We start from the raw sequence: 15,485 nt of genomic DNA on the forward strand, positions 1-15,485 counted from the left end.
ATCCAGACTAGGTCGATGATTGGCAAGTAATGGTGAGATGCGGCTCCTTTAAGGGCCCCCGAGGCGTGGCCAGGCCGTTCCTGGCCTTAGGGAGCCGGGCGCGAACCGGCCGCTCCTACTGCCTCTTTCATTCATCAACTGTTGACCGAGAAACACTGCCCCCGGGTCTAGGTGCCGGGCCTCAGACGCAGCCCCGGCGAGGCTGCAGAATACCGAGGCCTGGCAGCCACTGCGGCCTTGCCCCGAGCGTCTCGGGTGGCCCCGACAGGGTGGGGCCACCATTTATTCTGGGAGTGGTCGCAGAGGGAAACAACTGGGAACCCCTTTGGAGCCTCAAGGGGCGTGGTTCCGGTGCAGAGGGCCAAGTCCTCAAATGATGGGTCGCCCAAGTCTGGGCACAAAGTTCAGCCTGAGCCTGTAGGCGTCTGGGGACCTTTGAGTTCCCAGAGGCGCAAGACTGCACCTGCGAATGCTGAACTGCGGGTGGGGCCAGGCTCCCTCCGGCCGGCTCTGAGGCACAGGGGGTCGGAGTAGGGGTGTCCACCGCTGGCCTAGGGGCGGGGCCGCGAGGCTTACGGAACCCCAGACGGGAGGCAAGTGTAAATCACCCTGGGGGGGGGGGGCAGTCCCTCCAAAACCTCCCAGGGGGCGGGGACATGCTGATCAACCAACTGGGGGCGGAGCTCTGTAAATCAGAAGGACTAGGTGCCCGGGACAACGGGGGCTAAGGTACCGGGTGTGGTGCGGTCGCCAGCGGCTAGAGCCAAACTCCAGCGCGGCGCCGTGCCAGCAGGGATCCCTTGAGACCTCAGCACCCACGGTGATGGCCGGGCAGCCAGGACTGCTGCCGGAGGGCGCCAGCGAGGACCCCGCATCCCCGCCAGCTTGCCGCTTCTTTCTGGAGGGCCGCTGTCGCTTCGGCGCCCGCTGCCGCCAGCCGCACCCCGGCGCCCAGGCGCCGCCTGGCCGCGGGGCACAGCCGGAGACGGGGACCAAGAAGCCGCCGCTGCGCACTGCCGCGGCAGTCATCCAGCGCATCCGCTGGGACCCGCGCCTCGACCCCGCCGACTTCTCGGTGGGCTACGTCGACCGCTTCCTGGGTGTGCGCGAGGAGCCCTTCAGCGCCTTCTGCTGGGACGAGCCGCTGGCGGCGCTGGGGCCGGGCGTGCTGGCCGTGCCGCAGCACCGCGTGCGCTACTTCCGCTTCCGCGGCCGCCTGGTGTGGGACCGCGCCTCGCGCACCGACCTCGTCTTCGGCTCGGGATCAGCGGCCGGCCGGGGCCCCACCATCCTGGACGCACTTGATGGCGAGGACGCACAGGAGACCCCGGACCACGAGAGAACCTGCGAGGCCCCAGCGGGGCGGGAGAGCCAGGCTGCTCCCGAGGGAGCGAGCAGAAACCCGGACTGGACGGAGCTCCGGGAATCCGACCTGGAGGAACCCGGAAGAGAGTGCGAGACAGCCACGGAGCCGCGGCCGAGCGGGACCACCGACGCGGGACCATCAGTCCCGAGGAGGCATCTCGCAGAAACAGAGAGGGCAATAGGGGCGTTGAAGGCAATAGCGCCCCCCGGAGCCACAATGCTACCAAGCAGGGAGGTGCAGTCGCCGGCAGCCCCAGGAATGTCTGTTGGGGAGATGGATATGGAGTGGGGTGTAGAGGACTGGCCAGAGGACGGTGAAAGGGACTGGCCAGCTAGAGCTGTGGCCCCTCGCCAACCCCGCCCTACACATTTCGTGGCCCTCATGATGAGCGATCTGGGGCTGCAGGCAGAAGTAGCCAAAGCCCAGGAGCGCCTGGTCCAAGTCGACCCGTCCTGTGCTGCCTTCCTGGTGCCCACACATGCCCTGCACCTGACACTGGCCCTTCTGCGGCTGGCAGGCCCAGGGGAGGAGGCAGCCGCAGTCGGGGCTCTGAGACGGGCCCTCTTGGCCCCAGGGCTTCAAGCACCCCGGCAGCTTCGGTTTAAAGACTTAGTGCTCCTGAGCCACCATGTACTTTGTGCCCCACCGTCCCCCACACTGGAAGGCATGGCCCACGTGCTCAGCCAGAGGCTGGAGGCAGAGGGGCTGAGAGTGCTGTGGCCCCGGGGGGGATTACATCCCCACCTCACCCTGGCCAAGGTGCCCCATGGCTCCCAAGTCCACCTCCCAGAGCCCAGGTTCAGCCTGGACCAAGAGCTGCAGAGCCAGCCCCTGGGGCGAGTCTGGCTGTGCCGCATGGGGAAGGCAGGTAGCACCTACCAGTCCCTAGCTGACATACCCCTGGGGCCACACAGTGAAGGGGGACACAGGCCAGGCAGAAAGGACAGTGCTTGTGGGGAGTGCTCTCTCTCTGTTTAATTTTGGTATCTCTCAAGCTTCCAAATGGTGCTCAGTGCTCCAAGGAAAGAATGAAGGAGGGGAGGGGAAGGGAAGGAGGGGAGGGAGGCAGAGGAGGGACATCTGGAAAAAAAGCAGCCTGACAGTCCAGCTGTTTGCAAACTCATAGCACATCCTCCAGTTACATGGCAGAAGAGGAAGGGAGGACCGAAAAGAAAAGGGGAGGAAGAAGAAAAAGTAACTGAAATCAACACACACACAAAGGAAAGAGAAGGGAACATGACGTGAGCTGGTGATCCATGAAGGCGGGAGGGAGGGAGGGTGACCGTTTACCTGTGCTGAGCCAGGGAGGACTGGGAGCAGGAGGGGAGGGAAAGGGAAAAAAAAATCAGAAGAAACATTGGGGGCGAGGAAGGAGGGGACACGGAGACAACTTAATACAACTTGAGACGAGGCGGCCCGGCCGGCAGGTCCCGCGATGGCCTCCGGAGTCCTCAGTGCGGTGTGGTGGCGCTGGTCTGGTGGTGGTGGTGAAGGAGATGATGGCGTTGGCATTTCTGGGGTGAGGGGCCAAGGGCGGGGCATAGTCTCTAAGCAGCTCCCCTCACCCCAAAACACTGAGGCCCCAGAGGGCTGGGCAACAAGAGTCTGTGAAGAGGCAGACGAGGCAGCGGGCGTGGGCTGGTATGCTGGTGACCCCACTGCAGGCGGGCGCGGGCTGGACGGCCTGTCTTCTTTCCACTGGCCCCCCGGCATGGGATGGGCCAGCGCGCCGGGTCGGGTACCGGAGTAGAAGCTCGAAAGAGAGAGAGAAAAAACACTGAGACAGCATTAGTGGAGGTGAAAAGGGGACAGACAAGCCTGCAGACCATGTCCCCAACCTCCATGGCCCCCCCCTCCCCAACCCGTCCCTCTGAGGCAAAAAATAAAAATGTAGAAAAATCTCTGTACAGACTCCCCGGTGGGAAACGGGGGCAGGGATGGCGGCTCTTCCTGGAGCCCACTCCCCACAAATTAATTTACAACCCAAGTCCATGGCTCAAAAACAAAATCCGCAAAGGTGGCACTGGGGGCCCCAGCCCCTGCCCCCGCCCCATCCTCGCTGGGTGCTCAGAAGGCTGGCAGCTGCGCCAGGCTGAGGCGACAGTCGATGCTGGAGTTGTCCGGGCCCGTGTAGGCCAGGCCCAGGGGCTCTAGGAAGGCCCGGCAGGCGGCCTCGCCCTCGAAGGCCAGCTCGGCCTGCAGGTAGGAGACTGGCAGCGCAGGGCGGAAGCTACGAGACAAGAGGAGAGAGTGATGAGGCCGCGGGCGAGTGGGCAGGGAGGGCCCCACAGGCAGGGAGCGGGTGCCCCCAGCCGGGCACCCAGAGTGTTGTTCCTCGGCACAATCCCTGCTGGCTCCCCCTGCACCTCCCAGCCTCCCCCCCACTGGGGCTTGGGGGAACCTGGGGTGAGGCTGGTGACCCCAGTCCCCAGTGTGCCCCCCCCTTGCCCTCACTTACCTGTCCAGGAAGGAGAGGGGACAGGAGGGGAAGGGCCCAGCTGGCTCCTCCACTGGCTGAGGGGCAAGAGCCAGACAGGGAGTAGTGCGTGGGCATGGGAGGGCCAACAGTGCTACCTGGGGAGCCCTTGCTGCTGCCCTATGGGTCAGAGTGCCCCCGGAAGCTGGGCACAGGTGCTTGGCCAACACTCATCCACAGACCCCTAACATAATGACTTTTGGTTCCAATTATGCTACACTACTCATTGTACATGTGTTACAGTGCCAGGAAACAGCTGTCCAGAGCTGCCTGTGAGCTCTACAGACTGTCACTCTGCCTGACAGGCACAGGAAGCAGCACCAAGTGAGCCAGAGGCACTACATATTGGAAAAGGGTCTGCCTGCAAAGCCCTGCTTCCTGTGGCCCTAGGACAGGACAGCCTGCTCATCTGCCACCTGAGCTGACCTCCCAGTCCCTGCAGGGACATGGCTCTGAGGTCTGCCTGCCAGGAAGAGCTGTGCCAACTTCACAGGGGGAAGGCGCTGAGAGAATAAGGTCAACCATAGGCCAGAGCCCCACCTACAAGGGCCATTCCTGGTTATGCTGCCATGGCCATGGCTGAGTATCTATAAATTAATAAGGAAACAATCACTTGCCAATCACACCCCGTGTGCAGCAGTACAGCTCAAGGGCTGCCCACCAAGGGGCCCATCAGGCCACACGGGGCTGAGCAGCCCACTGCCCCCTGACTCCCTCCCCAGCTAGTGACCACATCCCTGGCATGGTGCCCGCAGTCCCTATTGTGGCTCAGCCTCTCCCTTACGCAGGCTTGACTGGAACTAGATTCCAGAATGGGTTTCCTGAACTTCAAGCTGATGGTGCGCCCCTTACTCGGAGCCATCCTAGCTGCCACCCTGTTGCCTTCGTGAGGAAGGCCAGACTACCTTGCCTGGTGTTCAGGCTGCCAGACCAGGACTCCTCAACCTGAGGCAAGACTGACACTGGGCCTGGATGCCTGCAGGGTATCCTGTACACCAAAATGCGGAGCATCCTCCCCTGGCCTCTGTCCCCCAGACGCCAGGAGCATCCTCCTTAGTGTGACAATCAGAAATGTCTCCTGATGGTGCCCAATGTCCCCTGGGGGCATCTCAACTCCAACTGAGAACAGGGAGTCTACACATGAGTCAAACATGGCTTCCCCAGGCCAAAAGAGTAAGGCACACACTCTGTCAGCAAGACCTGCCCAACCGAGGCCTTTCGGCAGCACCCCAGTGTGGCTGGCCCTCACCACACCTATCCTCCAACACGTCTGGCATTCCCAAAGAAGCTGAGTAGAAGCAGGGCCTGTCTCAGTGGAAGAGAGGCCCCCAGCACCCCCCACCCCAGTTCATCTCTAGGCCAGGAGCAAGTAAGGAGTACAATGGGTGGGCAGAGGCCCTGGAAGGGGTGCCAAGAACCCGGAGAGAAGTGAGGATGACCAGGTCCATGGTGACATGAACAGGAGAGAAAGAAAGACACAGAGAGTGGGAAAGAGAGCTGGGAGTATTGAGTTAAGAGGTGGAGAAGAGACAGAAGAGGGCCAAGGACTGCGGTGTGAGGAGGAAAGCAATGAGGTGAGTACAGGAGGGTGGGGAGATGAGTAGCAGATGGGAGTGGAAGGCCAGGGGCGAGTGGAGGGCATTGGCCTGGCAAGGCCACAGTACAGAGGGTAGGAGAGCACAGCGCCACGTACGTTTTGATCATTGCCTTGAGGGCAGCCCTGCGCTCCCGGTCTGCAAACTTGTCCACGAGGTAGCCAGACATGCAGGGTGCATGGCAGTAGAGCCGGAAGAAGCGGTGGTAGTTGCCCAGGGCCCATGCTGCCCGCAACGCCAACGCGTGGGCCACACAAGGGTCTGCCTTCAGCTCCCGTGTGAGGTACGCCAGCTCTGTGGTGATGTCTGGGCCGAAGACACACATGTCAGGTGGCAGGGCACCACCTGCGCACGGTGTCCTACCACCTGGGGCTGCGCTCCCACCTCCAGAGTTCTTGGTGAAGATGTAGTAGAGGATCCTGTAGGCAGTAAACTCGCCCACGTTGCCTGGCAAGTTCTCAGCATACAACGACTTGAGCTGTGTCTGGCACTGGTTAAACTCTTCGTGGTCACCCTGAGGGCAGGGGCATGGAGGAGCATGGTAAGGCCCAGGCAGGTGCAAACAGCTAGCTGCTAGGGAGGAAGCGGTAGGCCTTCACCAATCACCCACCTTCTCCAAGGCAATGCGGGCATGGGTCTCATATACCTCCACCGTGAACTCTGTGCGGATGCCTTGCACCTGGGCCAGGGGGAGAGCAGGAGTTGCAGGGGGCAGGGAGAATCGGCAGGGCAGCCTACACAGGGTCCCTGCCAGTGTCCACCTCACCGTCAAGTCCTGCCGGATGGACTTCATCTGCTCACAGGCAAAGGCGTAATCCTGCTTCTCCTTCCAGTGGGACTTCACCATGCACAGGGACTTTTTCAAAACCTAGCAGGGAATCGAATCCAAACTCAAGAAGGGATGGCGCAGACATGTCCAGGCCATCCCCCTTCCACTTGTGCGACAGAACATCAAACCCACGCTAGTGACTCCACTGCACCGCAAATGAGCAAAGACGTACACACGCCAAAACAGACCACCCCTTGGCTCCTGCACACACAGGGCCTAAGTGCCTTCTCCTGTGGCCACCCAGCTTCACTACATGCATGGGACAGACTGTACTCTCTGACGCACAGGGAGGGGGCCACGGCTCAGGGAGGCCAAGTAATCCTCTGGCAAGGCTGAGTCCTCAACAGCAGGGGCCCAGGCACAGGTCTGCCGTGAGTTCTCCTGGACAACAATCTGCGAGTGTGGCGACCCGCAGGGTGGAGGTCTTCCCATGGCCTGGGCCACACCCACACAGCCCGGCCCATGTCCTCTGCCACCCTCCTGGGGTTGGCCCCCCAGGCCTGGTGCCAGCACTTCATGGGGCAGACCTGCCCTGCTGGGGACTTACTGCCACAGGGCGCACGGTGGAAGGGTCAGGGGCGCAGGTGAGACGCAGGTAGTGCTTGGTGATGTCAGGGCAGGTGCCCACGATCTGCAGCTCCTGCCAGTCAGGGTCAGCCCCGCTGCTCTCCAGGCTGCTCATCTGCAGCACCAGGGGCTCAAGGCGCAGGCGGCGGGAGTGCCCGTGCTGAAAGCGGGCTGCCCGCTTCTGCTTCTTCAGCTCACGCTCTGGGTCCTCACACTCCAGCGCTGCCATCTTTTTGCGGCTACGCTTGCTAGGAGCTAGATCATGCCTGGGAAGAGACCAGGTGGGTGAAGGAGGCAGGCACCCCTGGCCACCTGGAAGCCCAGGCCTGGGACATAGCCCCACCCAAAGCCTTACCTCTTCCCACGCTGCGCCCTGCCTCGGCCCCGGTCCATGTGGGCCCCCCGACCTCCCCGGCCCTTGGGGGGTGGGTTCCTGCGGCCCACAGGGTGACACTCATTGCCCGAGTAGGAGCTGTCAGAGTCCGAGTGGGAGTCACTGCACAAGGAAGCAGGCGGGTCACGCCTCGAACAGTCCTTCCCAGCCACCCTCCAACCCAAGGCTGCGCACCTTCTCCGGAAGTGGCGGGTGGGGGACCTAGAGGAGGAGCGGGAGCGGGAGTCCGTGCTGGAGGAAGAGCTGTTGTCCTTCATGAAGACATTACGGTTGCCGAACTTGGCGAAGCTGCTGCCCCGGGCTCGGCCAGCACCCCCGGCCCCTGGCGTCCCTCGCTGGGACTGGGCACCCCCGCCCCTGGTCACTGATCCTGCCCCCCTGGGAGGGTGAAGGCTGCTAGGGGCCTCCCACCGCTTCTTCTTGGGGCTCTCAGGCACAGGCTCCCTGGTCAGCCTGAGGATACAGCAGGGCAGGGCATCACCAACCTGGCAGCCAACCAGCAGATCACAGACCGCTCCCCCAGCCCAGGGCACCACCTCACAGGAAAGGCACTTACCCAGGCCATGTGGATGCCGTGGTGCAGGAAAGGGAGCAAGCCCAAGGTTCTTTGTGTCCAGGCTGTGCTCTTAACCACCAAGCAGTGCATGTCACCCCAGCCCACAGCTCTCCCCACCCTGGGACCCCGACCTTGGCCTCCTGGCCACTACCACACTACACCCTCCAACCCAGGACTTCATGCCCCGGGCTGCAGCTTTCTGGCTCATTTCTCTCTGGAGCTGCTGGCTCCTGGGCCCAGGTCTCCAGCCCAGTACTTGGGAGCTCTGCCCCTGCAGTACCACCCTCCCACCCAGACTGACCCAGGCAGCGGCTCCCGGCTCCAGTCAATGGTGTAGGCTGAGCCATCCTGCAACCGGGCCTGCAGCACCTCCTTGAGCAGCTTTTCTGTCCGGTCTTTGTCCTCCTCGGACTCGCAAGCAGTGAAGCATCGCTCCACATACTCCTTCATGTCCTGGGGCCAATCGTCAGGCTTCCCAGATAGGTTCCCACGGGTGGAAGGCCCGCTATGGGGAAGGCAGACCAGGACCCTCAGCCAGGAGGACCCGAAACCCAAGCAGACCCTCATGTGGCCACTCAGCTGACAAGTGAGCCAGATACAACCGGAGTATTCCTTCCCTGCCTCACTTAGTGCTTGGGGCAACCCCAGGAATGAAGCTTCCCCGCTCTGGAGGAGCAAACGGCCTCTGGGAGGGAGCTTGCCAGAGCACAGACTGCATACAGCACAGAGGCAGGCATGGGAAAGAGGTGACCGTCACCTGTGGTTCTGGGCCTTCTCCGGATTGGGCTGGGGCCCAAAGCTGCTGTGCTGGCCCTCTGTACTGGAGCCAAAGCTTTGGCTGGTGACAGCAAAGGGCCGCTTCTGAATGTTGAACTTGAGACCTCCAGTCCCAGGGGCTGCTGTGAAGGTGGCAGACACTAGGGTTAGGCCCTTCCTCCCAGACACTCCTGGGGCTCCCCCGGAATGCAGAAGTGTCAACAGCAAAAGGAACCAGGCATTCGGGAACTGGAGAGGTCACACTCCAGAGAAAGGCCCAGGAAAAGCACACACACCTAGTTGTGGAGCAGCTCCCCCCAGCCTCAGGACCACCCTGACACCCAGACAAGGGGCACCCTATGCATCTCACACCCAGGAGCTCAGAGCTCTAGGAGGGTCCCTACCCGCCACCCTCAGACTTCCCACAGCTTTGCCAACTTACGCTTCATGCGGTTCCATAGCTGCTGGCCCTTCTTGGGCTTAGTAGGCTCACTGTAGGTATGTGGCCCATAGGCCTGGCCTGCAGGGGGCCCCGCCTGGCTGTGCTGTGTGGCTGGAGCTGTTCCAGGCTGAGGCCCACTACTCAGAGAATGGGCCCCATGTGGGGGGTTGGAGGGCTGAGGGGGCTGGGCTGCAGGCAGCTGCTGTGGAGAGGCCTGATAAGCCATGCTTTCGTCCATGCCAGGGACTGGGGGCTGCAGAAGGAAGCAGGAACTGAAGGTGAGGGCACTCTGGGGCCCTCGCTGAACTCAGCGCTCAGTCCGCATCCCCAGTGACTCCTGGGGTGAGTGCTCTGACTAACCACCCTTGGTGCGGCTGGGAGACTGAGAAGAGGGAGAGCCTGAGCAAGTGTCTAGGGCCCCAGCTGTTGGCTGGCAGCTGTCAGTGTTCCTACTCTGAAGAGCGAGTCCCCAGCATTAACAGCCACTGGAAGCCCCCATTCTCCTGGTCTCTGACCTCGCACAACTAAGACCCATTTGACTACCAGTATTCCCAGGAACCCTCCCTACCTCAAACAGCTGACTGAGACATGACAGTCACAAGGCTTCTAAGAAATCATACGGGGGTGAGAGAGCCAGAGTCAAACCAAGGTTTATCTGGCTCCCATGCACCATCCCTCCAAGCTGCACATTAAATGCAAAGCCAGAATGCAGATCTGTGTGTGCAGGCGTGTGCACGCATGTTGGGAAAAAGGAAAGACAGGCGCCACATGACAAATAGCTCCCACCCTCTTCCAATGCTGCAGCCCCTGGCCTTGCCCAAGCCCTACACCCACCCTAATTTCAAAATTATGCTTTGCTCTCCTCCTTCTTAGATCAGGAGTTGAGTGGCAGCAAAAAAAAAAAAAAAGAGAAATGGTGAACAGCCTAAATAGCAGAAGACTCTTTACTGCTGGCCCCTCAAAACTGACATCCCTCCTCTAGCCGGCCTGGCAGCTGGCCAGGCATGGTGTTACCTGGTTCAGAGTCCCTTGGTGCTGGGGTGCCGATGGCTGCTGGGGCGTGGCTGAGCCATAGGAGCTGGCCATCCCATACTGAGAGGGGGAGCCGTAGCTCTGGTACATGCTCTGCCAAAGGCACAGGAGGAAGGGTTAATGGCAAGCTGTCCTTGTCCGCCTGTCTGCTGGGAACTGTGCACAATCTAAGCCTCTCTACTCATCTCTCACCCTTGTTCTATCCACTATACAAACACACCAAATCCTTCCTCATACGTCAAAGAAACAAAGGAAAAGTTAAACCTCTTTTGATCCCATGTCCCACTTATGACAGTTCTTACAAGCTCCATTCAACAAACACCACTGCCAACTCAATCCTAAATCCCGTGACAAAGAAATAAAAAGCAAAAACCCATGCTTTATAACAAACCCTGTGCTAGACACATGCACAGCGATAGGTGCAGACATGAAGCATGTTCTGTGTAGTATCACGAAGGAAAACAGAGTAAAGAAAAGGAACCCAGGTGCGAACCCTGCTCTAGGTAATGGTCTGGCAGGGAGCAGCTCTCTGAGGACACTTCTCAAGCAGAGACCTTCTCAGGAAAAGCACAGAGGAGAGAGCTACAGCAAAGCAAAGCATGGGTGGACTTGGTGTGTGCTCGTGTCAAGGTTTCACAGCAATAAGCAGAACTCGAAGAGGGGAGAGGTCAGAACCAGGCACGCAGGAGCCTGCAGGCCTTGAGGGCCATACAGGGCTTGCCTCATGGGCTGTGAGCTAGTGGGTTTCGGGCAGCATGCCTGTTCTCTCCACTCTATCAACCCCCCCTTGCCCACAACGAGGTGCCCTGCCCTGCAGAGGGCACTCACCATGGGATAGTAGTAGCTGTAGGGGTAGGCATAGTTGTATTGCTGGTACCACTGGTAGTACTGCTGTTGCTGCAAAGCCGAGGCTTCTGCCTGAGACACGTACTGCAAAACAGGAGCACCATGCCGTGAGCACTGGGTAGCAGGAGCCCATAGGCACCATGGCTCCCAGGAAGCCGGGCCTCTTTACTGATGGGTGTATGCCAAGGAGGGAACTAAGCCCATCTCTGTAAAGAGAACTTATCTCTGCTCTCAGACTTGGCACCTTTGAACCAGGAGCATGACTTCCCTCTTCAGGGCAACATCAGGCTCTGGCTGCCTCAAGGAAATAGACCTTTCCCCCCTCAGCTGATGTGGATAACAGAAAAACACCTGTTTTGCCCCCTCAGGGTACCCCATCCAAGTGCTACAGGTGGAAACCAGGCAGAGGCCCTCCCACGGCAAACCCCACAGGGTTCCCAGGCATGTGGCTTCTCACTTGTGCACTGGCCACAGGCCCATTGCTGCTGGCCTTGGAGCTGCCGGCAGCTCCTGCTTTGCTGATGCTAGCCAGGGCCTGGCGGGCCTTCTCCCACTCTGGGTTCTCATGCATGGGGGTGTCCATGCCATTCTCTCTGTTGGCGCCAGCCACCATGCTGTATTGAGAGGACCTACAGAGAGAGGACATTGAATCAGTTTGTTTTCCCAATGCACACAACTGGACAAGATGACAGGGGGCAAACAACAGGCCCTGGATCCCATACCTAAGCTCCCTAAATTTTCTAATTACACTATGAGTATAACCAGCTTTTGCTTCAGGGATCTCTGTGAAGGATGAAAGGCAATCATCTGCTTAAGGTGCCTAATCTGGGTCTTGCACACAGCTTTTTAAACAAAAGGGTAGCCAGTATCATAGAATTTAACATAGGCCTTGTACCTAGTAGGCCTCAGTGTTTTATGAATCGATGGATTCTGTCTAACACTACTCATGATCAGCAGGTTATAAGGCTTTTTGGAAAACAAACAAACAAAAAAAAAAAAACCAAGCAATTAACAGAAGGTCAATGACTGCGTACTAAGTGTCAGAGGCTGCCTCCTCCCTACAGTTACTTGGAAGAATTAACAGTTCTCTGAAATGAAGGCGCAGAGGGGAAGACTTGCCTTGCCACACTACAACCCAGAGTGTAGTGTCCCTTTGTGTTTGGGGCTAGAAGTGCCCTACCCCAACCCCAGGAACTGCTATACCACTTTCCTCAGGCTGTATGAGATCCCACCCAAGGAGACACCCCTGAGCCTTGCTTCCATTGTCCCTCCCCGCTGGCCTCTGTCCCTCTACCCCACTAACCAATCCGTGCTACGTTGATCACCCACGTTGGCCGCCATCTGGACCTCGGGGTATAAGGGGTGGACCTCGGGAGCCAGACTGCTTTTTCACTATCTATGAGAGAAAGAATGAATCGGGAGATTCAAGAAACAGCAAGAAACATGTCATAAAATGAGCAAGAAAAGTAGGTGAACCCCGTGAGAAATCAGGCAGAAAAGGGGAATCTGAGAAAGAAGGAACCACTGGGGTAAAGAATGTGAGGGGGACTCTGGGTATGGAATGGAGGAGCTAGAGTATGAGCGGAAGGCTCTGGCCTCTCTGGAGTGCTCCAGGTGGAAAACAAGGAAGTTCCCCCCAAGGAAAAAGGGCTGAAGTCCACATTAGGAAAGGGGGATGTGAGGGAAACCCTGAGACAGGCAGGGGGAAGCCCAAAGGAGGGATGGGGGACCTCAGCCAAGGGTAGGGGATCTGAAAAGAATTCCAGAGAATACATGTCCTGAGAGGAAACAGGAGGAGGAGAATACTCCAACAAGCAAAGCTTGAGAGACCCTAAGGCTCAGAAGGTTGGAAAGAGGGAAGCCTTTCAGGGCACTGCAAAGAGGGAGCACCTGGACCTGGGAGAACACAGGAGAATGGAGGAAATTTCTAAAGGAGAAGATGATTCCTGGAAGTTCCCCTGAAAAGCGTGCAGAGACTAAGGATGCCATAGGGGACCGCAACGTAAGGAAACAGATTGTCAGGAAGCACCTAAAGGCTGATCTCTGAAGGCGCCCTGAGGGCAGAGAAGAGACCAGCACTGGAGGTTTCTAGAAGCAGAAGTAGGCGTGGGCCGGAAGGGGTGATCCCCTTGGTTGGGATCTGGACATGCTTTGAGAACACTAAAGAGGCCCCAAACATATTAAGAAAATCGTTAAGAGTCGGGTGGGAAATACCGGGAGAAAAGCAAAGAAACAAGGACTACGGAGCCTGAACTCCTGGAGGGGTTAACTGACTACTACCCAGTCTTACAAGAAGTTGAAGGATCGGAAACAGGAGCCTGGAGCTGAGTAAAGTCTTACAAAGGCGAAGCCATTAAAATAAGACCCAGAACCTGCGTGGAAGCAGGTGGGACACTGGAGAGGAGGTAGATCGGGGTGAGGGCTGGGGTCTGGAGACGGGCTACAGTGCGGGGCAGACGCGAGGCCGGCGATGATGCTGGTGGCACCCGGCGGTCCCGCAAGCTGCGAGGGCGAAGGACGCCGCCTTTGCCCGGGAAACGTCGCCCGCAGCCCGGCAGCCGTCAAAGGGCCTGGGGCCGCCGCATTCGACGCGCACGCGCGCGGGGCCTCCGCGAGTCCCCACCCCCGCGGCGCGCAAGCGCAGTGCCCGCCGCCGCCACACCCTGCCGACGCTCGCGCGGCGTCCGTTGGCCCGACGGCCAAGAAGGCCGCAGGGGCGCGGGGCGCAGAGCCAAAGGGAAAACGTCCCCGCCCTCCCACCGCTCCCCACACCAACCAGGACCGTTCGCTCCCGGGACTCGTCAGCAGCGGCCCAAGGCGGTAGCACTACGGCCGCGACAACGCTCGGCCACCCGGCTGGCTTCTGTCTTCTTTGGCTTCGACGTCTTGACCGTGGCGTCCTGACGTCATGCGGCGGCTTCGCCCCGCCCCCTTCCCTGAATAGCCAATGGCCACCACCAGTGGGCTTGAGCCCGCCCTCCCGCCTACGCAAGCACGAGGGGGCTGGGACCGGCAGGCCGGAAGTCTGGGCGGGGACGGTGGCCCCGAGGGAACAATCGCGGCCGAGTTTCCCGGCCCGTCACTCTGGCACGCAGCCTTTTTTTTTTGACTCCGCCTGTGGTAGCCATTGTTTTCCCTGAGTAGACCGGAGTGACGAGGTCTGTGAGACTCTTCACAGCACAGTGACGTGGGAGCCCGGGAGACGGGGATGGGCTCGGGGGAAGGGTGCGGGGGCAGCCTCCACCCGGAAGGGGGCGCGGGACGGCGCTCCGGGGGAGTCGGCCGCCGGGCGTCGGGGCTGGGTCCCCGGCGGCCGGGCAACCCCCCGGGCGAGGGCGCCCCGCGGCGGCCTGCCATCCCGTTTAGAGGCTTCGCGTCCTGTCGTTAGCATTAGCACGGCAGATGCCACCCCGACTTTACCGGACTTCTTGCGTCGGAATAGTTATTCAGATTTATGGGGAAAGTGGCAGAGCTCCTACTGAGTCGTGCGTCCTCCGCCCGCGTCCCCCCTGCGGTCCCCGCACCGAGAGCCGGACTCCGTGCGTTGAGCGCCTTTCCCGCTCCCTGTGTGCGGGTCTAACCCAGAGCACCTGTCAGACCCGAGGTGAGTGTCCCTTTTGCTTGAAGAGGCCACTGAGGTCCCTGCGGGGGGTGAGTAGCAAGACAGGAAGGTCCTGGCCAGCCAGGCCCTTGATCCTGGGCCCCCCTTGCCTTTGGGCCCTCTGCTGTGGTTGTCCGACACCAGCTTCCCCTGAAGCCCCAGAAGTGCTTTCTTCAGAGAGCCTTGCTGTGCAGGTCAAAGTAGTGTCGCCCCCAGCAGCTGCTGATGCACATCCTTAGGTGAGCGTGCTGCTTTTTCTGGAAATTGATTCCCCAAAGCAGGATTGCGCGGGGGGGGGGGGGGGGGGGTCTACACAGTTTTGATTTTCTCATGTATCAGTGGGTACGTTTTTTCAAAGGATGTGGTTCTAACCTCTGGACTGTGTGTTGGAGTGCTCTTCCTGCAGCTCCTGGGCAGCCCAGGACAGGACCCGTTTCTAATTTCATACCTAGTAGTGGAGCTGCTGGTTGCTTCACGTCTCCTGTTTATGGTGTTGGGAGTTCTGTTTCATGAATGTTCGTCTCAGTTACTAATTTTGTTTTAACTTTTTTATTCTTTTGGTACCAGGGATTGAACTCAAGGCACTCAACCGCTGACCCACATCCCCAGCTCTATTTTGTATTTTATTTAGAGACAGGGTCTCACTGAGCTGCTTAGCACTTCACTTTTGCTGAGGCTGGCTTTGAACTTTTGATCCTCCTGCCTCAGCTTCCTGAGCCACTGGGATTATAGGCTCCACCGCGCCCTGCTTCAGTTGCTAATTTTTAAATCGAGCTTTTTGTTGTCTATAGAAGTTTTTGCAGATGATATTCATGTGTTGAGAATAATGTATTTCTTTGCTGTATGTATCACACAGAGTTTCCCAGATTAAAAACTTGTTTTTTGACTGCATTTTGTTTTCATACTATGATTTGTCAAATAGGGTATCTTTTCCCTTCTGGGCTTCTGTTATCTTGATTAAAGTTTTTCTCCCAACACCACCACCTGGATATACAACATAAAAATAATCGGATTTCTCTCAAAAT

The 15,485-nt window shown here is 59.1% G+C and overlaps 2 protein-coding genes and 1 long non-coding RNA gene across 13 annotated transcripts; 2 read left to right on the top strand and 1 right to left on the bottom strand.

Moving 5' to 3' along the window:
• Positions 1-36: 36 nt before the first annotated feature.
• Leng9 (leukocyte receptor cluster member 9) lies at positions 37-2,679 on the top strand. The gene has a single exon (XM_046430817.2). It carries the CDS (start codon positions 824-826, stop codon positions 2,342-2,344), a length of 1,521 nt encoding a protein of 506 aa, XP_046286773.1. The 5' UTR covers positions 37-823; the 3' UTR covers positions 2,345-2,679.
• Leng8 (leukocyte receptor cluster member 8) lies at positions 2,317-13,782 on the bottom strand. Of its 10 annotated transcripts, XM_046430762.2 has the most exons (17): positions 13,636-13,782; positions 12,163-12,255; positions 11,317-11,488; positions 10,842-10,943; positions 9,996-10,106; positions 8,982-9,234; positions 8,541-8,682; positions 8,085-8,288; positions 7,784-7,852; positions 7,402-7,680; positions 7,189-7,329; positions 6,814-7,099; positions 6,204-6,305; positions 6,048-6,116; positions 5,822-5,951; positions 5,536-5,743; positions 2,317-3,596 (listed from the first exon to the last, which is right to left on the bottom strand). In XM_046430762.2, exons 2-17 carry the CDS (start codon positions 12,198-12,200, stop codon positions 3,434-3,436), a joined length of 2,469 nt encoding a protein of 822 aa, XP_046286718.1. In that variant the 5' UTR covers positions 12,201-12,255; positions 13,636-13,782; the 3' UTR covers positions 2,317-3,433. The 10 variants fall into 10 exon arrangements, with proteins under 10 accessions (XP_046286718.1, XP_046286719.1, XP_058430662.1 ...); XM_046430763.2 differs by lacking the exon at positions 7,784-7,852; XM_058574674.1 differs by lacking the exon at positions 2,317-3,596 and having other exon boundaries at positions 3,825-5,743; positions 8,541-8,679.
• Positions 13,783-13,863: 81 nt separating this feature from the next.
• Positions 13,864-15,351, top strand: LOC124084023 (uncharacterized). 2 transcript variants are annotated; one of them, XR_006849007.2, is made up of 3 exons: positions 13,864-14,017; positions 14,248-14,463; positions 15,028-15,351. It is a non-coding gene; the product is annotated as an uncharacterized LOC124084023 (long non-coding RNA). The 2 variants fall into 2 exon arrangements; XR_009225589.1 differs by lacking the exon at positions 13,864-14,017 and having other exon boundaries at positions 14,026-14,463.
• Positions 15,352-15,485: the final 134 nt, after the last annotated feature.

This window comes from Marmota monax, unplaced genomic scaffold, assembly GCF_021218885.2.
Source record: "Marmota monax isolate L192 unplaced genomic scaffold, Marmota_monax_Labrador192_F-V1.1 WCK01_AAM20220418_F8-fsc00215, whole genome shotgun sequence".
Taxonomy (NCBI): Eukaryota; Metazoa; Chordata; class Mammalia; order Rodentia; family Sciuridae; genus Marmota; species Marmota monax.

What these genes read in the sequence shown, in the direction of transcription:
- Leng9 (XM_046430817.2), top strand. Translation starts at nt 824, where the DNA reads ATGGCCGGGCAGCCAGGACTGCTGCCGGAGGGCGCCAGCGAGGACCCC.
- Leng8 (XM_058574672.1), bottom strand. Translation starts at nt 12,200, where the DNA reads ATGGCGGCCAACGTGGGTGATCAACGTAGCACGGATTG. An exon ending in AGCCGGGAGCCGCTGCCTGG is followed by an intron (nt 7,853 to 8,084) that starts GTCAGTCTGGGT and finishes TTGGTGGTTAAG; the next exon opens with AGCACAGCCTGGACACAAAG. An exon ending in ACGGCATCCACATGGCCTGG is followed by an intron (nt 7,681 to 7,783) that starts GTAAGTGCCTTT and finishes CTGTATCCTCAG; the next exon opens with GCTGACCAGGGAGCCTGTGC.